Source organism: Manihot esculenta, chromosome 16, assembly GCF_001659605.2.
Source record: "Manihot esculenta cultivar AM560-2 chromosome 16, M.esculenta_v8, whole genome shotgun sequence".
NCBI lineage: Eukaryota > Viridiplantae > Streptophyta > Magnoliopsida > Malpighiales > Euphorbiaceae > Manihot > Manihot esculenta.
Window position 1 is genome coordinate 6,396,339 of NC_035176.2, and position 19,877 is coordinate 6,416,215.

Consider the following 19,877-nt stretch of genomic DNA (forward strand, 5'->3'; position numbering starts at 1 on the left):
ATTAGATCGTGAACGAATTCAAATACTACTAATATAAATCGAATTCGAATTAAACTAAATCGAATTCGAATAGTTTAATTTATCGCTAGCAATAATAATTTTTTCAAATATCTCCAGCCACTAAGAGAAATGGAGAGACTCATGAAAGGCTAACAAGCAAAGGCAAGACACCAAAATTGCGAAAATAACTAGAAAAAAAAACTACTCTAAACAGAGGAACTGATCCTTCTTAACGGTAAGATGCCCATAGAATATCAATAAGACAATTTGGTCACAGAAAGTAAAGCACACATCATCTATTAGCTTCAAAGAATACGAGAGACACAAGCAAATATTCAGAAACCAACAGGGTAATTTAATTCAATTGCCTACGAATTAGTGCAGACAATGTGATTCCATAATGAATACAACTAAACAGATAGACTAATGCAGGTTTGGACTTCACTCAGAACCATTTTAAAGACAGTAGTGTAATATTTTGTCCCTATTTAAGCTCTCTTGTCAGCTAGAAATAACAGTCAAAGTTTTGCTCCAAAACTGAAAATAAAAATCAACCCCCAGCTCTCCTATTGTTTGCATCTTCGAGAAAATTTTACACATGAAGCAAAAAGAAACCAGCTCCATCCTCTGTAACAAGTGAATTCAAACTCCTAGCTTGAGCAGCACCCTACTCTCTTCATAGCAGAAACATCTTTACCGACATCAATTTTCTCTCCCTTCGATGGAACAGCTGATGTAGCACCTTCATCACCAGCCTCCATAGCCTTCTTGCTTACAATACGGTAGATCTGAGTAAGAACTTCAGCAAATGCATTCTCCACATTAGTAGCTTCCAGAGCAGAAGTTTCCATGAAGTAGAGTGACTCTCTCTCTGCAAAGGATTTCCCATCCTCAGTTGAGACGGCCACAAGGTGGCGAAGATCTGATTTATTACCAATGAGCATCACCACAATGTTGGGGTCTGTATGGTCCCTCAATTCCCTTAGCCACCTTTCAACATTTTCAAATGTTGACGTTCGGGTGACATCATACACAAGTAGTGCACCCACTGCTCCTCGGTAGTAAGCACTAGTTATGGCTCGGTACCTATAAACCACAAGAAGATCAGTTCAAAGTAACAATGAGTAGAAGAGAAGCCAATGGGTGATTGATACCATAAGAGCACATAGTGGGAAAAACCAGAACAGCATTATATATAACAGAACAGTCATTAGCAACTAAAATGGCTTGCCCCCAAAGGAAAAAAAAAAAATCCATTTTCTGCATCATATCTGAAAATACACTTTGAATGTTGGATGCTTCAGAGTCACAGGAAATATGGAAATTGCTATATCAAACTATTGACAGTTCATATCCCATTAAAGCAGTAAATTGACAGGTAGTCAGGTATTCACATAAATTGGTAACTGTAACCTGGAGAAGCATTCAAATTAGCATGTCATCCAGTAACATTTGGTCAAGTTGTGTTATGTCCACTTGCCTTGTCTAGTCAGTTGAAGTAATTTTGCTCAGAACCCCATTAACACCATGCTCAACCAAACAAATTTGCGTGCTTCCTAAACAGGACAATAATTCTACAGCACAATCATGTGAAATGATGCTTAAAATAGTTCATTTAAGTCACAGAAGTTGCACTTGATTTATGAGTACCATGAGAAGTGTTAAATTTTAAGAATTAAATAGGATGAGAGAGGAAGGAAAGAAAGAGAAAGGGAATAACCCCAAGGATTACAATTTCATTCGCTATTCATTTTTACATAATATATAGAACTCCATATTTATGAAAATGCAATCCTTTGGGTTATTCCCTCACTTCCTTTCCTTCCTCTTCTCGTCCTATTTAATTGTTAAAGCCTCCCCATTTAGTGTTAGGCTTCCCGCAAGTGTTTCACACTCAAGGTTTTTGGTGGTCCTAAGTGTGAGGAGAGAGTTAAATCCTAACACTGGTTTGGGAAGGGGTAATGCCCCTCATAAAGCCTTGGCACTCCTCCCTTAAGCTAGCTTTTAGAGATGAGTAGGCCAAGCCCATTTTCTTAAAGAAAGGAGAGTATGAGCTGATGTCCCTGACTTCTCACTTTAGTAGTAAAATTCATGTGATTATATTTAAATAACAAATCCCCAGTTCTGCTAACAAATTAAATTCCATTTCAAATAAACGCCCAGGACTTTGAATGTTCTGGCATACACATTATGGTATCAACATTGACATGTCAATAAAATATTCCACATTTTAATCAATAGTTATACCAGGAAGAACAGGACAGAGTTTAAGAGTTTAAGTTCTTCCTCTTTTTTCCTTGAATTCTTGAACCAAATTCTTTATTCTTTAATTGACTTCTAGTTCTTTCCTTTATTTTCTCCATTATTTTTTCACTTCCCGCAGATTTCAAGAAAACTGTTTCTTGAATGTGTTGAAATTTCAATCTAGGGTTTTTGCTGAAATCGATATTTTTTTCTGCAATTTCCTCTCATCCTTTCTTTATTCTTCTTTCCCAATTATTTTATTTGATAGGGTTACCAGACTTGGTGCTGAATACCTTTTCTTGAGTCTTGTATCATTCTTAATTTCTCTTGCAAACAAAGATATAATAAGGTTTTCATATTATGGAAACACAATCTCAGGAACAAAAGCTGTTGGATTTGGAACAATGCATTTGTGAAATTGCTGAGAGAGCATTTAAAAGATCCGAGGAAAGGTGGGATAAAATACGGGTGAAGTGGGAGATATCATGTGAAGAGAAAATGGGTAAATTGAAAGAATCAAACCCTAAGAAAATGGAAACTGTTACAACAGATGCTATTCCATCCCCAAATATAGAGAAGCAAGTGTCTATTAAGGATGTCGACATAGCAAAAGATGTTAATATTGTTGACGATAGGGAAGAGGAACAGGTTGTTAGTAGTGGTGATAGAGAGGATGCGTCTTGGGAGAAGCAATTTGTGCTGGTCCAAGTTTCTGTAAGTACTATTTTGCCCTCAGAGATTCAAGATAAATGGATTCTCCATGGAGAAGTTTGGTGAGCATGCAGAAGATGTAAACGATAATCTTACTTCTTCTGCTGTAAACATTTCTGTTTCTATTAGCGTACCAAAATTTATCATAATGAAGGTCAATGAGAATGAGAAACTGATCTTCAATGAAGCTAGAGACAAGTACGAAGGTAGCACGCATAAGCTCCATTTCAAGTATTTTGTTGATTTATCAAGATCAGAGTCTTGCAACATGTCTAGAGCTGAAATTCACAAAGGAGTTCAGTTCATGTTATTTTATCATTCTTTTGAAGGACGAATGGGAAAAATCAAGAAGACAAAGGAAAAAGAATAACTTCTGCACTATGGAGAATTGTACTGATAATAGAATTAAAAAAAAAAAAAAGTTGTTAAGAGCATGTGATCACATATTACTCGAGGAAGACTTGGAACAATCAACACATTCTTCAAGGACTTATCAAATGGTTCAATTTATGCGAGGAAGATGCTAGTTGGGAAGATCGTTCTTTTGTAGTGGTTCAATTTCATGAATTTTCATCTTCTTGGGGAGAAGAAGATTCTCTTGGGGAGGGTATTGTCACATATTATAGAAAGAAGAAGAAAGGAATTATGAAGAGATAAATGGGAGGAAAAAGCAGTTATTATTTAGTATGATTTGGGGGGAAGTTCTGTACAGGTCAGCCTAGTAGTTAGAGTTCGTTAGAGGCAATTATACTACTCTGATGTATAAATAACAGCCGACAAACACTCAGCAATTATTCTAAAGAATCAATAACAAAGATCATCTTTCTCTCTCTCAAATATTCGTTTCTCTTCTCATCTAATCTGATTCCTCTCATCTCATTCTCATCTTCTACTTCTCATCTCAATTTCTTCTCTTTCCCATCTCTAAATTCTGTTCTTAGTCTCTCTTCTTAACAAGAGGTAGTTCCAGTATAGGTGTAATATTATTCCCCAACTAGTTTGTTACAAGGATACATGGAACACAGGATGAATTATGGCAGAAGAGAGAAGCTCCAGCTTATGCGACCTGTCCCACTTTGGCAACAAATTGGAAGGGTCCATAAAGTCTAGCAGACAACTTAAGGGTCCTTCTCACTGCAATGGAAGTTTGTCTGTATGGCTGGAGCTTAAGATAGACCCAATCCCCCACCTGAAAGGTCCTTTCACACATTTTTTTTTATCTGCTTGCTGTTTGATTCTAGCTTGAGCATGCCGCAAATTGTCTTTAATAAGGGAGAGCATTTGCTGTCTGGCTTGCAGCACATCTGCAACAGCCTGTACAGTAGTGTTGTCTTCTAAAAGCAAAGGCACAGAAGTGGGACTGTACCCATATAAGGCTTCAAAGGGGCTCATTTTTAAGTTGTTGTTAGAAGAAGTATTGTAACACCATTTAGCAAGAGGTAGCCAGTTGCACCAATCGAGAAGTTGATGATGAGTCATGCATTTTAAGTAGTTTTCAAGGCATTGATTCAATCTTTCAGTCTGTCCATAAGACTGAGGATGATAGACTGAGGAATATGCCAAGGAAGTGCCCAAGTTTCTGAATAGTTCCTTCAAACCGTTTGTCCCTACCAGAAACAATTGTAATGGGAGCACCATGGAGCTTAAAGACAGTATCAAAAAGGCTTTAGCAACTGTAGCAGTAGAGAAAGGGTGAGCAAGAGGAATGAAATGTCCATACTTAGTCAAACGACGCACAACAACTAAAATGGTGTCCTTTCCTCTTGATTTGGGTAGTTGCTCAATGAAATCTATGGAAATATGTTGCCAGGCTTGGGATGGGATGGGAAGGGGTTGAAGGAGACCTGCTGGTGCTGCAGGCTCATATTTACATCTTGCACAAACATCACACTGTTTCACCATTGCATTACATTTAATAACCCTTGCCGGTAACAATGCCTTTTCAACCTCAAATAAGTAGGCTGAATATCAGAATGCCCTCCCATGGCAGAAGTATGATACAGACCTATTAATTGGTGTCTCAGTCTAGCACTTTTTCCCACTACTAGTCTCCCTTTATAGTACAACAAGCCTTGCTTACAAGTGTAATCTGTGGAAGCATTAGGATCTACTGCCACATGTGTCAATAATTCAGCTATCTTCTCATCTGCTTCATAGCTGGCTATTACAGGATTGACCCAAGTAGGCTGAAAGGCTGTGAGAGCTGAACACCCCTTTTCAACATGGCACCTTCTAGAGAGAGCATCAGCCACTTTATTTTCTACCCCTTTTTTATACAATATCTTATATTTCAACCCCAACAACTTGGAAATCCCCTTCTGCTACAGGCTAGTGTGTAACCTTTGTTCAAGCAAATACTTGATACTCATGATTTATTGTGATATAAAAGAATCCTTGCTCCAAGTAATGGCTCCATTTGGACATAGCAAATGTAATTGCTAATAACTCCTCATAAACTGACATGACAGGCTGCTATTTCTTGGTCCAAATGCTTTGGAAATAAAAGCAATTGGATGGCCTTCCTGCGGTGACACAGCACCCATACCCATACTGCTTGATCAGTCTCCACAATAAAAGGTTTGGAAAAATCAGGTAAGGGCAAAACAGGGGCTTTAGACATTGCACTTCTGAGAATTTCAAAGGCCTGTTGAGGTCTTTTTCCCCACTTAAACCCATCCTTCTTCAATAAATCAGTCAGGAGTTTAGCTATAGAGCCATCCTGTAATAGCCTGTTAATCCCAAAAAAACTCCTTTAACTCTTTCACAAACTGAGGGATAGGCCACGAAACCATTGCAGCAATCTTATTTGGGTCAGTGGCAACTCCTGCTTCTAAAATGATGTGCCCCAAATACTCTACCTTTGATTTCCCCAAAGTGCATTTAGACAATTTAACATGTAACTGATGCTCTCTTAACACCTTAAAAACCTTCCTAAGATGCTGTAAATGCTGAGATATTGGGGCTGTAAATTAGGATGTGAAAAAATACAAGGACAAAATTTTTGAGATAGGGTTGAAAAATATGATTCATAAGAACTTGGAAGGTAGCAGGTGCATTAGTCAATCCAAAGACCATAACAGTCAATTAAAAATGCACATGGTGTGTTTTAGAAGCTGTTTTAGGGACATCAAGAGGGTTCATTCTTATTTGGTGGTAACAAGCCCTCAACTCTATTTTTAGAAAAGACGGTGGCTCCATTTAATTCATCTAGCAAATCATCTATCGTAGGAAATGAAAATTTGTATTTTATGGTTTGATCATTGAGCCTCCTATAATCTATACAGAATCTCCAAGTCCCATCCTTTTTCTTAACTAATAAAATTGGGGATGCATGGGGGCTAGTGCTTGGTTGGATCACAGTAGTAGCAAGCATGTCACTTACTAATTTCCCAATTTCTGCTTTCTGATAGCGGGGATATCTTATAGGGTCTAATGTTGATAGGTTTAGTGTTTGGTTGAAGGAGAATGGAATTATTATAAGATCTAAATAGGGTAAGGAAGTGGACTCTTGCAATAGGTCTTGGTAGTCTTTTAGAAGACTCTGGATCTCAGCATTAAGAGAGGTATCATTGCTACTTTCTATAGCCATCATTTGTTCCTACTGTTCCTTCAGATATACACAAAACAAAGGACTCTAAAAATCCTTTCCTCCTTTGCTCAAGAGTTGCTATAAATCTTCACAATACTTAACTTCATTTGTAAGTTCTTCTATCCAGTCAACCCTTGCAAGGTTATAACAGCTCCTGCCTTTCTGAAAGAAATCTCGGAATGCTGGAAATCAAACAGAACTGAGTTGAAACTCTACATCCAATAAACTCCAAGTATAATGTCATATCATCCCAATTCTAATACCCTCAAATAACTGTACTTTCCATGCAAACTGAGTACAAATAGAAGTGGACTCCATCTTCCTCCTATCAGCTACGGACACTCTCATAGGTGGTACTGAAACCAATGGTAGTTTTAACTCCCTTGCTACTTTAGCATTATTGACCAACATAGAAGATTCCTAATTAGGAGGATTCAAATTCTTGGGATCCTAATTAGAGTTGATTACAGGGATTTTATTTTCTTCCTTCATTGTAGATATTCCTAATTAAGTGCGTTGTTAATATTCCTAAATTAGGTTGATTCTTTATACATAAATAATCAAATCTTATAAAAATCAATTAAATTGTAATAGAATAAAAAATAACTCCTAAAATTCTTCACGGTATCAAAGTCTTGCCACCTTCTTTGGCATAGGTTTTAGATCCATAACGAAAAGTTAGAATTAACTAATAGGTCAAGCTCCTAGGCGACTATATCAAGGGAGTTGGTAGACACCACCCGTCCTAAAGGAAAGCCTATTCAATTTCCAGCCAATCACCAGCGACGCAACACTGCTCCGATCCCACGCAGGACCTCATGTGCCGCTACAGCTCTCTGCGTCTTCTTCCTCGCGTCAGCGTGTGAGCCTCTTTCCGATGCCCTTTTTCAGCGATGCTCCTTTTCGACTCTCTTTCCGAAATGTCGCGCCTCTGACCAGTCCAGTTCCGTGACCGGTTCTTTTTTTGTTTTTTCGAGGTGTTTTTAACAATAACTTTGACACCCATTTGTGGTGTCCCTTATTCCTTATATTGCTGACCCCATTTTTTTTAAAATGGCAAACCAGAAAGACACTAATGGAGGTGATGTAAGTGTTTTTAATATTGTTCTATGAATTATTGATTCTGGAGCAAATGACATATGCCGAGCTCGTCTAAAGGTTTTCTTAATTACCTTCTGTGTCTACAAAAGGATACGGTCAGAATAGTCGATAGCTCCCTGACTCCTGTCTCTAGAACCAGATCAATTATTTGTAATTCCAATATTAAATTTTCTTTTGTTTTTCATGTTCCACATTTCCCTGTTAATCTTTTATCTATTAATGCTCTTACTAAATCTTTTAACTGCAAAGTTGATTTTTTTTCCCTGACGGTTGTGTTATTCAGGACTTCAAACCGAAAATAAGATTGACAATCGTAGACTGCATGATGGCTTATATATATTGGAAGGAAATCTGAGTTTGAATTCACATCAGGCTCTTTTTGGAAAGAATAAGGATATCAACTAGGAAATTATACAATAACATAGACAGTTAGGACATCCATCCTTCTAAAATATAGAGAAACTTTATCCTGATTTGTTTTTCAAGGTTTAATGTGATTCTTTAATTTGTGATATTTGTGAGTATGCTAAATATAAAGAAACACTTATCCTTCGAGTAATAATAGGAGTACAATCCCATTTATGAGTATTCATTCCGACATTTAGGGGCTTACTCAGGCCGTCTCTCTATCTGGTGTCTCTCTATCTGGTAATCGTTGGTTTGTTGCTTTCATTGATTGTAGCACCCGAATAACTTGAGTTTATTTAATAAAGATAAAAGTGATGTGTTTTCTTGCTTTCAATCTTTTCACAAGATAGTTTATACTCAATTTAATGCTATGATAAAAGTTTTGAGAACTGATAATGGTACAGAATACATAGATGGCCATTTTTCTGCTTATCTGGAGTCTAATGGGATACTACATCAAACTAGTTATCCTTACACTAGTACCCAAAATGGTGTTGCTGAAAAAACAAATAAGCAACTGTTGAAAATTATCGGATCTCTCCTTTTTCACCGTGAATCTTCTAAAAACCTATTAGAGAGATACAGTCTTAGCCACAACTTATTTCATTAATAGAATGTATCTCAAAGATCTTACCTTTAAAAGCTCTTTAGAGGTGTTACAAGGAAAAAAATGTTTATACTGTTCCACTAAAGGTGTTTGAGTGCACGTGTTTTGTTCATACTAGGACAGGTGAAAAGCTCAATCCAGGGGCTCTTACATATGCTTTTGTTGGGTACTCTCCTACATAAAAGGGTACAAGTGTTACCACCTCTATCTAGAAAATACTTTATTAGTACGGATGTTATGCTTAGAACGTTACTTCAGTACTACCCATCACCTCTTCATGGGGAGGACAACGAGAAAGAAGAGATGATTCCTAATCTTATAACTCTGGAGCGTTTTACTCAAGAGGAGACTACTATACAGGAAGAGACTATTGATGATTAGAAAAAAATAATTGAACGCTTGAATAAACCAAATTTAAAGAGACAAAACAGAAGCAGTTGTGTAGCCTACTCAGTGTCATGAATTTTCTTTTTCTCCATTTGGTGAGTCAACTCTAAACCTTGAGCCCATTGATGATTTAAATAAACCAATTACTCAAAGAAAAGGAGTTAGGTTTTGCATAAAAAATTCTATTTCTAACTTCTTCTCTTGTGATTCTTTGTCTTCATCATATAAAACCTTTATCTTGTCTATTTCCTCTATGTCTATCCTACAGAATTAGAAGGAAGCTCTCAAATATTTTAAGGAGCAATGATCGAAGAAATGAAAGCCTTGGCTAAAAATGAGACCAGGGAGTTTCTCTCTTTCACCTGAAAAAAAAAACTAGTTGACTGCAAATGGGTGTTCACTGTAAAACACAAAGCAGATGGACCAATTGAAAGATTCAAGGGCAGATTTGTTGCCAAGGGATACAATCAGACGTATGAAGTGGATTACCAGGAGACATTTGTCCCTGTTGCCAAAATGAACTCAGAATATTGCTATCTTGCACTGCCAATTTTAACTAGGACCTACAGCAATTTGATGTGAAAAATGCATTCCTCCACGAAGACTAATAGAAGAAAGTGTATATGGAAATCTCTCTTGGATTTGTTGATGAAAAAATACAAGGAAATGTGTGCATGTTAAAAAAGGCTTTATAAGGTTTTCTATGGGTTGAAGCAGTCACCCAGAACTTGGTTTGATCGATTCAATAGAGCTATGGTTTCCTTTGTCTATCAATAGAATAATGTTGACCATACTCTATTTATCAGATATCACAAAAATAAAATTACTCTTCTTATAGTCTATGTTAATGACATAATAATGACAGAGGATGATACTGAAAAAGATGACTCGACCGAAAAAGCTTTTGGCTCAGGAGTTCAAAATTAAAAATCTGAAAAAAAACTTTAATATTTCCTGAGAATCGAAATTGTTGGATCAAATAAGGGAATCCTTATTTCTCATAGAAAATATATTTTGGATCTTTTAGAAAAAAACTGGTATGTTAGGCTGCAAACCAGCAGAAACTCCAAAGTAATCACAAGCTACAAACAAGGATGGGTAAATTGATAGATATTGGTAGATATCAGAGGTTGTTAGGCAGGCTAATTAATCTTTCACATACTCGACCAGACATAGCATATGCAGTCAGCTTAGTCTGCTCCTAGGAAAGGTCTCATATTCTTTAAACACGGTCATCTCTGCATACATTCATTCATGGATGCAGATTGGACTGGATCCCTTAATGATAAGAGGTTGACTACTAGTTGCTACACACTTGTGGGAGGAAAGCTTGCCACTTGGAGAAACAAGCAAAGTGTTGTTGCTCGATCAAGTGCTAAAGTTGAGTAAAGAGCCATGGCACAAGGCTTGTAAACTCCTGTGGTTGCAAAGATTGTTGGAGGAATTGAAATTATTGGAGAGAGACAAACTGCTTTTACACTCGACAACAAAGCTGTCATCAGTATAACTCAATTCGGTTTAACATGACCAAATGAAGCACATAGAGATTGATCGATACTTTATTAAAGAGAAGTTAATAAATGGTGCTTTGGGATTAGATCATGTGCCTTCTGATGAGCAATCTAGTTGATGTGTTTACCAAAGGACTCAGCAATAAGACCTATCATACCTTGATTTTCAAGTTGGACATGTGTGATATCTATGCACCAACTTGAGAGGGAGTGTTGACCAACATAGAAGGTTCTTAATTAGGAGGATTCAAATCCTTGGGATCCTAATTAGGCTTGATTACAGTGATTTTATTTTCTTCAATTATTGTAGATATTCTTAATTAGGTGTTTAATTAATATTTCTAAATTAGATTGATTCTGTGTATAAATACTCAAATCTTGTAAAGATCAATTAAATTAAAATAAAATCAAAAATTCCTCCCAAATATCAATAAAGTTGTTGGTGCTATCACTATCCACTATCATCAACAACTTCCTGTTTTGATAATTCCCAAATATCCTAATAGTCTACACCCCTTGTTTCCCCTCTATAGCACATACAGACAGAGTAATGTCCTCCTCACTAACCTCTTCTCCCCCAGCATTCAACATTTGAAAACATTCCTTCAAATCTTCCTTTTCCTGGTCATTGAATGTATCTCCCCCCCCCCCCAACATCTTCAATACTTCAGGCATTCACAGATTTTTGCTTACACACATGACCAGGAAAATACTTAGTAACTGCAGACCCTTTATTGACAGAGTTTTGACCCATAGAACTAGTGCTGGTATGGGTGGAGTTGGTGATAGAATTTTGGTTAGACTTTTGGAAGTTGATTGGGTTCTTAGTCACAGCTGGGCTAGTGTTTGGGGGTTTAGTGGCATGTGGAAAATTATGGTGCAGCTGGGAGGTTTTATAGGTTAAATGGGAAGGAGAACTAGAATAGGGTTTATAGGAGTTGGTTCCGTTTTTATAGGTCCCAGAAGGATTAATCAACTTTTCTTGGAATCTAATTATTTCAAAGGCATGGGAGAGAGTTGTAGGCTTCACAATCCGGACCATAGGTCTAATGGTATCCTTTAATCCTCACATGAACACAGAAAGATAGTACTTCTCATCTAGATTAGGCAGAATTCTCTCCATTCTAAGCCTTAACTCCTCAAATCTGTCTTGGTAGTCCCTCACTATTCCATCTTGCCTAACTCTCATAAATTCCTCTACTACATCAGCCATTTCATCTTCCCCAAACCTCCTACATAATTCAAATTCCTCCCACCTCAATATTTCCTTTCCCTTACTCCAATTCTGATACCATGAATCTGCTTTGTCTATCAAGAATAGACTAGCTGTTGACTAATGAGATCTTTAGGACATAATTGCAAAGATAATGGTTGATGTCATGCCATATTTTAGGCTAATTTATTAGGCATAATTGTAGAGATTTTATTATTTGTATTTTCCTTATTAGCTTTGATTCTTTATGTATAAATTAGAATGCACATAGCTTCTAAAGATAATCTTTTACAGCAATTAAACACTCAAATTCTTCACTAGCAATCCCAACCCTCTGTTCCACAAGAACTTTGTATATATCAAAATATTTCTCACATTTTCTAACCCATGCTTCTGGTTCTTTCCCATCACAAGTCATTAACTCAATTTTAGGCAACAAAGCAGTCGCAACCCCAATTTGTACTGGTGAAGGATTGCTTACCTAATTCATGCTTCCCCTCGGAATAGGCAGGATGCCCTTATTGCTTGGTTCTTGGTGACCTCCCAAGTTTTCTCCCTGATCTCCACCGTCAACATTGCCTTTTTCCTTCAGAACTCCACTCATTATGGATTGCATCTCAGCCATCATAATTTTTCTGACATCAATTATGCTGTCAGCTTTCAATTCAGCCTTGATTGACTCTAAGGCTCTAACTTGACATCCTTGGAGATTACGGATCTGCTCTTCCAATTCATCCAATCTGACCACATCAACACTCACCACCACACTTCTAGTCATCTTGCAACACCTCCCCAAAATAATTTGAACTCACCCACTCTTGGATCAAGGCTCTTGATACCAATTTGTCGGTAGCAATCCCTTAGAATAAGGATTGACTGAGATAGGAGAAGAGAATTGCAGAGAATGAGAATAGAATTAAGTGGAAAGAAGAAGTAGAGCAAAGAAGGAGAAAAGAATTGAGAGAGAATATTTGTTTTGGTTGAATAAAACTCATATATGCCACTATACATGTGTCATCCCCTTTTTATAACAACTCTAACTAACATTTGATTTCCTTGAGACTCACACCCATCTCATTATTTTATTTCCCTCCAAAACTCTTCTCTCTCTAGACTCTTCCAGAATTATCTTTCTTCTTCCATTTCTTTCTCCTACATGTGACAATTGGGTAGTCTATTAACCATAAAATCTGGCCTATTGGGGCTTGTTTGACTAGGCTCAATTATCATGTCCCAGAAACTTAACTAGGCCTGAAATAAACTTCAACTTGTCACTTGTCAGAAGTCAGGATTTTATGCTAGGGAACAGAAGAAATGAAGAATGAGCAGAGATGAGAGAAATTAGAATACAAAGAATGAAGAGTTTATTAGGATTCTTGATATTTCCTCAGATGTTCAATACAGGTCCCTAAAGCTGTATTCATATAGCCTGCAAACTAGTTCCAGTTGTTCCAGCTAAATTAAATGTTCCCGCCAGCTTCAACTTCTGTTACTCCCTCCAGACATCTGAAACAAACTATAAATCCCTTCTAGTGTTACCAGGCTTTTTCCTTTACCTAGTCCTTCTATATGTAACGTTTTATAAGAAACTTAAACATCAACACTATTTACTGCTGCTACTTAGCAGAATAGTTGGAACTTAGAATACAGAAATGGAGCTAAAGATCCTGGGAGTCTTGAACCAAGAACTTAAGTTTCATATCAACCAGAATGTACCAGCAAACCAGCAGGCATCTTCCAACTGCAAGGGTTTTGAAACCAAAAGAAATTGAGTTTCTTTGCAGCTAAGAAGCATGTGAACTCAGCCTGCAGACCTTAAAGCTAGGAGCTCTGCCACTCCTAGACCTAGGCTTCATGTCTAAAACTACCTACAGAAATCATCACAAACAATCCATAATAGCACTAAAGACTTGGGAATAGACTCACTTAGGATAACAAAATTATCTCATAGTCGATGGGTCAAAATTTCAACCTGATGTAAAAGAATAAGTTTCTAAGAAGTTGGTAACAGCGATAAAAAATTGTGTCGGTAACGGCCATTATTTGCCGCAGCTTAACAGCCATAAAGCCATCACCTTCATTTGATGGGTAGAAATCTTTGAAATTGTTGCAGAAGACCACTTGCAATGTAGTGTATGAATTATTGAAAGAAGAAGACACTTTTTTCCTCACATTTTAAAGCCTTCTACTTTCCTCCCTAGCCAAAATTTACCCTTTTTTTATTTCTCTCAAGTTTTTCTAAATTTTCTCTCAACTTTAAGACTCTTCAAGTGCTATTAATCTTCTCTACAAATTTTTGTGTTGAAGAGCTCAAATCATCCAAGATACTAAGTAGTTTTGAAGTACTATTGAGCAAAAAGTTGGGTCTTATTATTTTTCAACAATTTTTCGATATTTTAATCATGTTTAGTGAATGCATAAATAAAAATAATTAGAAGTTAGGATGTTAAATAACTTATATTAGAAATTTAGAACATAAGTTTTTACTATTTTTTCAACAAGTTTTTAGATATTTTTGAATCATTTTTTAGTGAATGCATAATAAAAATAATTAGAAGTTAGAACGTTAGATTAGAAATGTAGAATTTTAGAAGTTTAAAATTATAACCTAATATAATTACTACTAATTATTAAATGAGTTTTATGCTCTTATAAGTTATAATAAATGATAACTAAGTATTATGTATAAAATATAAATATGGAATTTACAAGATTAAAAATTCATGAAAAATAAGGGGTAAGGATAAAAAAGAACATAACCTTAAATTAAAATGTAGTTTCTTCAAATAATTTAATTTTTTTTGCATAACGTAGATGCTAAGTGCTCATTCTAATGGTAATTGAGGTTAGTTATTATGTATAATGTTTAAAAATTATAGATTTTGTGTTTATTAGTGTTGAATCCCACATCGGTTGTGGAAAGGGGTAATGTGCCCCTTATATGAGCCATAAGCACTCCTCCCCCTTAAGCTAGCTTTAGGAGTGAGTTAGGCCTGACCCAAATTTAACATGGTATCAGAGCCTCCCCATCCGATGTTGGGCGCCCCATAAATGTGCCACGCACCAGTAAAAAAATTCCGGGCATGAGGGGGTGTGTTGAATCCCACATCGGTTGTAGAAAGGGGTAATGTGCCCCTTATATGAGCCATAGGCACTCCTCACCCTTGAGCTAGCTTTAGGGATGAGTTAGGCCTGGCCCAAATTTAACAATTAGATATATTTATACTTATTATTAAGTTGTATAAGTTACTTTTGATTAAATCTTTGAATATTTGCTAATTTCATGAACTTTGCAAATTTTTCAAACAAAATTGCTCAGTGATAGACCGTTACCGTTACGTTATGACCATTACAAGCCTATTTCCATTACTTGTGACCGCGAACGCGGCCGCTAGTTGAAACTATGATCTACATAGATTAAACAAATTTCAATATGAAGTAAAGGAATATGTATAGGGAGACTGGATTAAAGCAAAAGAAGCACCATGCTACTAATTACTATGAGTTTCAACATCTAAATACATTTTCATTTCATGAAACTAAATCATGTCATCTAGAAAATTCCTAACACTAAATTACACTAATATAAACAATTTCCAGTCACTTTATGTGCTCATTTTCGGCAAATGTGTCATTGCTCGCTCTGTTTAAGTTCTTTTCTATCTTTTTCTATTTAAAAAAGTGTATGGTTTAACCTCCAATAACGCACTTTAACATAGACACAACTTGTCAACTGAATTAGAGATCAACGCAGAGATGATTCTCCACAAAGTACGGTTTACCCCCAATCCCCATTCCCCATTGTCAATATATATATATGGTATATTTGTTTTAAGTATATTTTTAGAGTGAGAAATAAAGGATACATAGGCACTAGGTAGAGTGTAGAAGGAAACTGAAGGGCAATCTAATGATAACTATTGAAAATTCCAGGAGTGTGGATCAATAAATAGTCAAGCCTCCATACTAAACTAGGATTAAAGCTAAGCTCCCCATCACTAAAATGGACTAAGAGCTTGTTTGCTTCAACTGTCTGATACAGCTCATAACTAGTACCTGTTAGTTGATGCTGATAGCTAGTAACTGATAGCTGACTGTTAATTGCAACTGAATCATTGGAAGCGTTTGGTAAATTATGTAAAATTGTTGTTTATATACAAAATGACCAATAATATTGATTTATTTATTATTAAAGTACACAAAAGCAATAATGTATCATATAATATATATAAGATTTAATAACATGATTGTTAATAAAATAAAATTTATATTTTCATGTATATCAGCATTTTTATTATATAAAAATATTATAACTAATATAGTTACTTCTATATCTATATTTATTTTATAAGTATAAATAATTTATTAATATATATTAAAATTTATGTTAATATGAAAATTTTATAATTAATAAATACTAAAAGGATAATATGGTCAAAATAAAATATGAAGTCTCATTCGCTGTCAGCTGTTGAGAAAAAACTCTAAAATTAGAGCCAATAAAAAAGACAGCTGATAGGGTACCTATTAGTTATTAGCTAGCTTTGAAGGAGGTTATCAAACACTTAAATTAGTTGTTTAGTTAATCAGCTATTAGCTAGAAGAAAAGAGTAAACTAAACACTTTCTAAGTAATTTCAGTTTGGTTTGCCAAAACTTATATGCCTTTCCTTTTCTTCTTTCTCTGCAAACGTGGGACTTTGTCCCTTTAAGCCATTTTCCAACATCCCGTGAAACTAGATCCAGATTAGACTTCATAGTTCCAGTTTTAAGTTGGCATTGCATGGGTGATACATGTATATAGGTCTAGCTCCTCTTAACTCTGCACTCAAGGTTTAATTCTCCTTGACTAACCCGACAGGCCTTGGGTCCACATGGGTCTGGCTCATCCTTGACTCAGCTCATAGGTCTAGCTCCATTAAGCTCAATCATCATGCTTTCTAGTCCTGAATCTATAGCACTTGGGTTTCACCACTTGATAGCATGTTGAAAATAACGGATTTGAAAGTGTGGATCAATAAACAAGCAAGCCTCCATAATTGGGCTTGAAAGTGGGTCCCGTTACCAGAATGGCCTTTTGATTTGGTTTTGTTTGGGAACACTTGTATGCTCTTTTTCTTCTTGTTTCTCAGCTGAATAAGGCACTTTGTCCCTTAAGCCATTTCCAAAAACAACATTATCAATTTAACCATTTGGTTTTGACAAAAAGTAAAAAATAAAAAAATAACCGTTGGGACAATAGTTCAATGGTAAAGTTTCTACCTCATATAATAAAAAGTGAAGAATTCAAATCCCAACACCCTCTACCTCTCCCTATCTCCATTCCCCTTCTCCTTACAAACAAAATAACAATTTTCCCCAGAAAAAAAATATATAGGATTAAGTATTTACACAACTACATAGTTCTCATGTATGCTAACTATATCCTACTTTCCACACAAGCATGACCCAAAATCCAATTCAGATACACCACTATCAATCTGTCTAATCATATCTATGTATCCAAAATAACTTATCATTTGCCTGCCATCAAAATATGGGTAAACTCAAAAGGTAATCCTGATTTTACAGTATGTATGGTTTATAAATACTCACTATCAGGTTCAACGCATAGGCTACACGATGATGATGCTCTCTGTTTCACTTAATAACTACCAAGGATAGCAGTAACCTAAAGGAAGGAGAGAGAGAGAGAGAGAGAGAGAGAGAGAGAGAGAGAGAGAGAGAGAGAGAGAGAGAGAAGGAAAATAAAAATAAAAAATGAATATTTCTACACAATGATGATGCTCTCTGTTTTACTTAACAACTACCAAAGATTGCAGTAACCTAACGAGAAAGAAAGAGAGGGGGGGGAACACCTGAGTACTTTTACTTAATTCCTAAAACTCCATGTCAACCTATTCATAAAACGGGCAACATAAACATCAAACTGAATATAAAAGCTGTAAAATGACAAGATCTACTGGTCTACATCGCAAATCTCAATCCAAAATTTCACAAAAACCAAGATCACTGATGTAAAAGTAAAGTAAACCCACATAACAGATGAATCTCAAAGTCCAACAATGACACAGAACATTCAACATCAATTTGCTTATCTTTTTCTCAATTTTCAAAGGAAGCAACAAACAGAAACCTTAATTAACATGCTAAACATCTTATATACCGTAACACAGATCACAAAAACAGAAAACCCTGTCAAACGCATAAAACATCCAAAAAAGAGCTGCCAAAAAAAACCCAGGTCGCTAATTTCCAAAAGAAGACGCACACAGATCAAAAAAACAAACAGAAACTTAGAGGGGATAAAAAAGAAAAATGAAACTTCAGAAACCAATGAAAAACCCAGGTCACAAATCCACAAATACACAAGCGAAAGAAACAGAAGAACACAGACCTCTCTTGGCCAGCAGTGTCCCAAATCTGGGCCTTGATGACCTTGCCATCAACGTTCAAGCTACGAGTAGCAAACTCAACTCCTATAGTGGACTTAGATTCCAAACTGAATTCATTCCGAGTGAACCTGGACAGTAGATTGGACTTGCCCACACCAGAGTCGCCTATCAGCACCACCTTGAAAAGGTAATCGTAATCATCTTCAGCTCTGTACCCTGCCATTACTTCTACTCTTGCGTTGCTTCAAAGAAAGGAAAAGAGTAGAGAAAGATTTTTCCTTGTATTAAAAAAAAAAAAATTCGAATCCTTCAAATGCAAAAGCTTTTTTGTGTCTGTATTTTGCTCTAGAAGTAAGCTGGAAATGGGTGAAGACCCCTGTCTGCTTGCCTCCTTGGAATCGCGAAGAGAAAATTGGAGAAAGTGAAGGCGTGGTGTAATCTTTAGAAGGAGCTCTAAATGACCATAATGTCCTTGGACAAAGCAAATTAGTAACCTATTACTACTCCCATGTGCGGCTTTAAGTTGAGGGTATTTCGGTCTTTCGATCAGTGTATTTAGTTTATTGCATCGTGGATGATCTTTAATTAATAGGCAAGTTAAAATCCCAACAAAATTTAAAAAAAAAAAAAAAAAAAAAACCAAAACTTTTACTTTAAACTTTAAAAAAGCAAATATTTTCAGTTTATTATAATTATAACAATAAAGATTAAATTAAATATAAAAAAAAATAATAGTTCTTAAGTTTTTTATTAATAAATATATAATATCATAATTTTCAATTTTATATTAAAAGTAAATATCTTTTATCTTTTTCACATATAATAATAAATATTTATTTCAAATAAATATCTTTTACATAATATATCATACATAAATAATATATATTAAAATATTTTATATTTATATTCAATGCTATTATTATTAAGACCTTAAATTTTTTTAAAAAAATTATTAATTCATCTCTATTTAAAAATTATATAACAACAATGTAAGTATTTGTAATTTTATAATATTAAATTTTTTAATTTTTTATTTAAAAAAAATTATATTTATCTTAAATATTTATATTATTTAGTTTATATAATTTTAAATATATATATTATTTAGTATCTGTAAAATTAAATATTTATTTTATTTAATTTATATTAAAATAAGTTGAATAAAAAAAATTTTACAAATAAATTAAATAATTTGATTTATAAAATATAATAATATTTTAATTGAATAATTTTGATATAGAAATAAACTAGTGAATTTTTTAAAAATTCAAAAACTTATAATAATTCACTTATAAATAAATTACAATCTAATATTATTTTTACAGCAAGCATCTCCTCCTAACTTTCAAGACTTTATTTCTAAATGTCTTATTTTTTTCAAAATATTTAAATGATAAGTTATTTATTTATTATTTAATTTATATTTTATATATTTCTATTATTAAAAATAATAGTTATTTTTATTTATTTTTATTTAATTATATAATTAAAATTATATGTTAGACTATTTAAATTTATAGAAATAAATTTTACAATTTTACAATAGTTTTGTAGATTATATAATTTGCTTCATAAATTTTTTAGATTTTTTTAAAAAATTAATTTTAAAAAAAAAGAGTTTAATAGATTATGAATTAGATTATTTTATAAAAAAAAATTCTTAAAATATATATAAATCAAATAACATTTATGTAGATAATAAGTTAAAAAAA

At 34.7% G+C, this 19,877-nt stretch overlaps 1 protein-coding gene across 1 annotated transcript; it reads right to left on the minus strand.

Moving 5' to 3' along the window:
* Positions 1–332: 332 nt before the first annotated feature.
* LOC110603201 (ras-related protein RABA1d) lies at positions 333–18,578 on the minus strand. Its single transcript, XM_021740905.2, has 2 exons — positions 18,168–18,578; positions 333–1,086 (listed from the first exon to the last, which is right to left on the minus strand). Exons 1-2 carry the CDS (start codon positions 18,386–18,388, stop codon positions 651–653), a joined length of 657 nt encoding a protein of 218 aa, XP_021596597.2. The 5' UTR covers positions 18,389–18,578; the 3' UTR covers positions 333–650.
* Between the last annotated feature and the right edge of the window lie 1,299 nt (positions 18,579–19,877).

What these genes read in the sequence shown, in the direction of transcription:
- LOC110603201 (XM_021740905.2), bottom strand. Translation starts at nt 18,388, where the DNA reads ATGGCAGGGTACAGAGCTGAAGATGATTACGATTACCTTTTCAAGGTG. An exon ending in GACACTGCTGGCCAAGAGAG is followed by an intron (nt 1,087 to 18,167) that starts GTCTGTGTTCTT and finishes TGTGGTTTATAG; the next exon opens with GTACCGAGCCATAACTAGTG.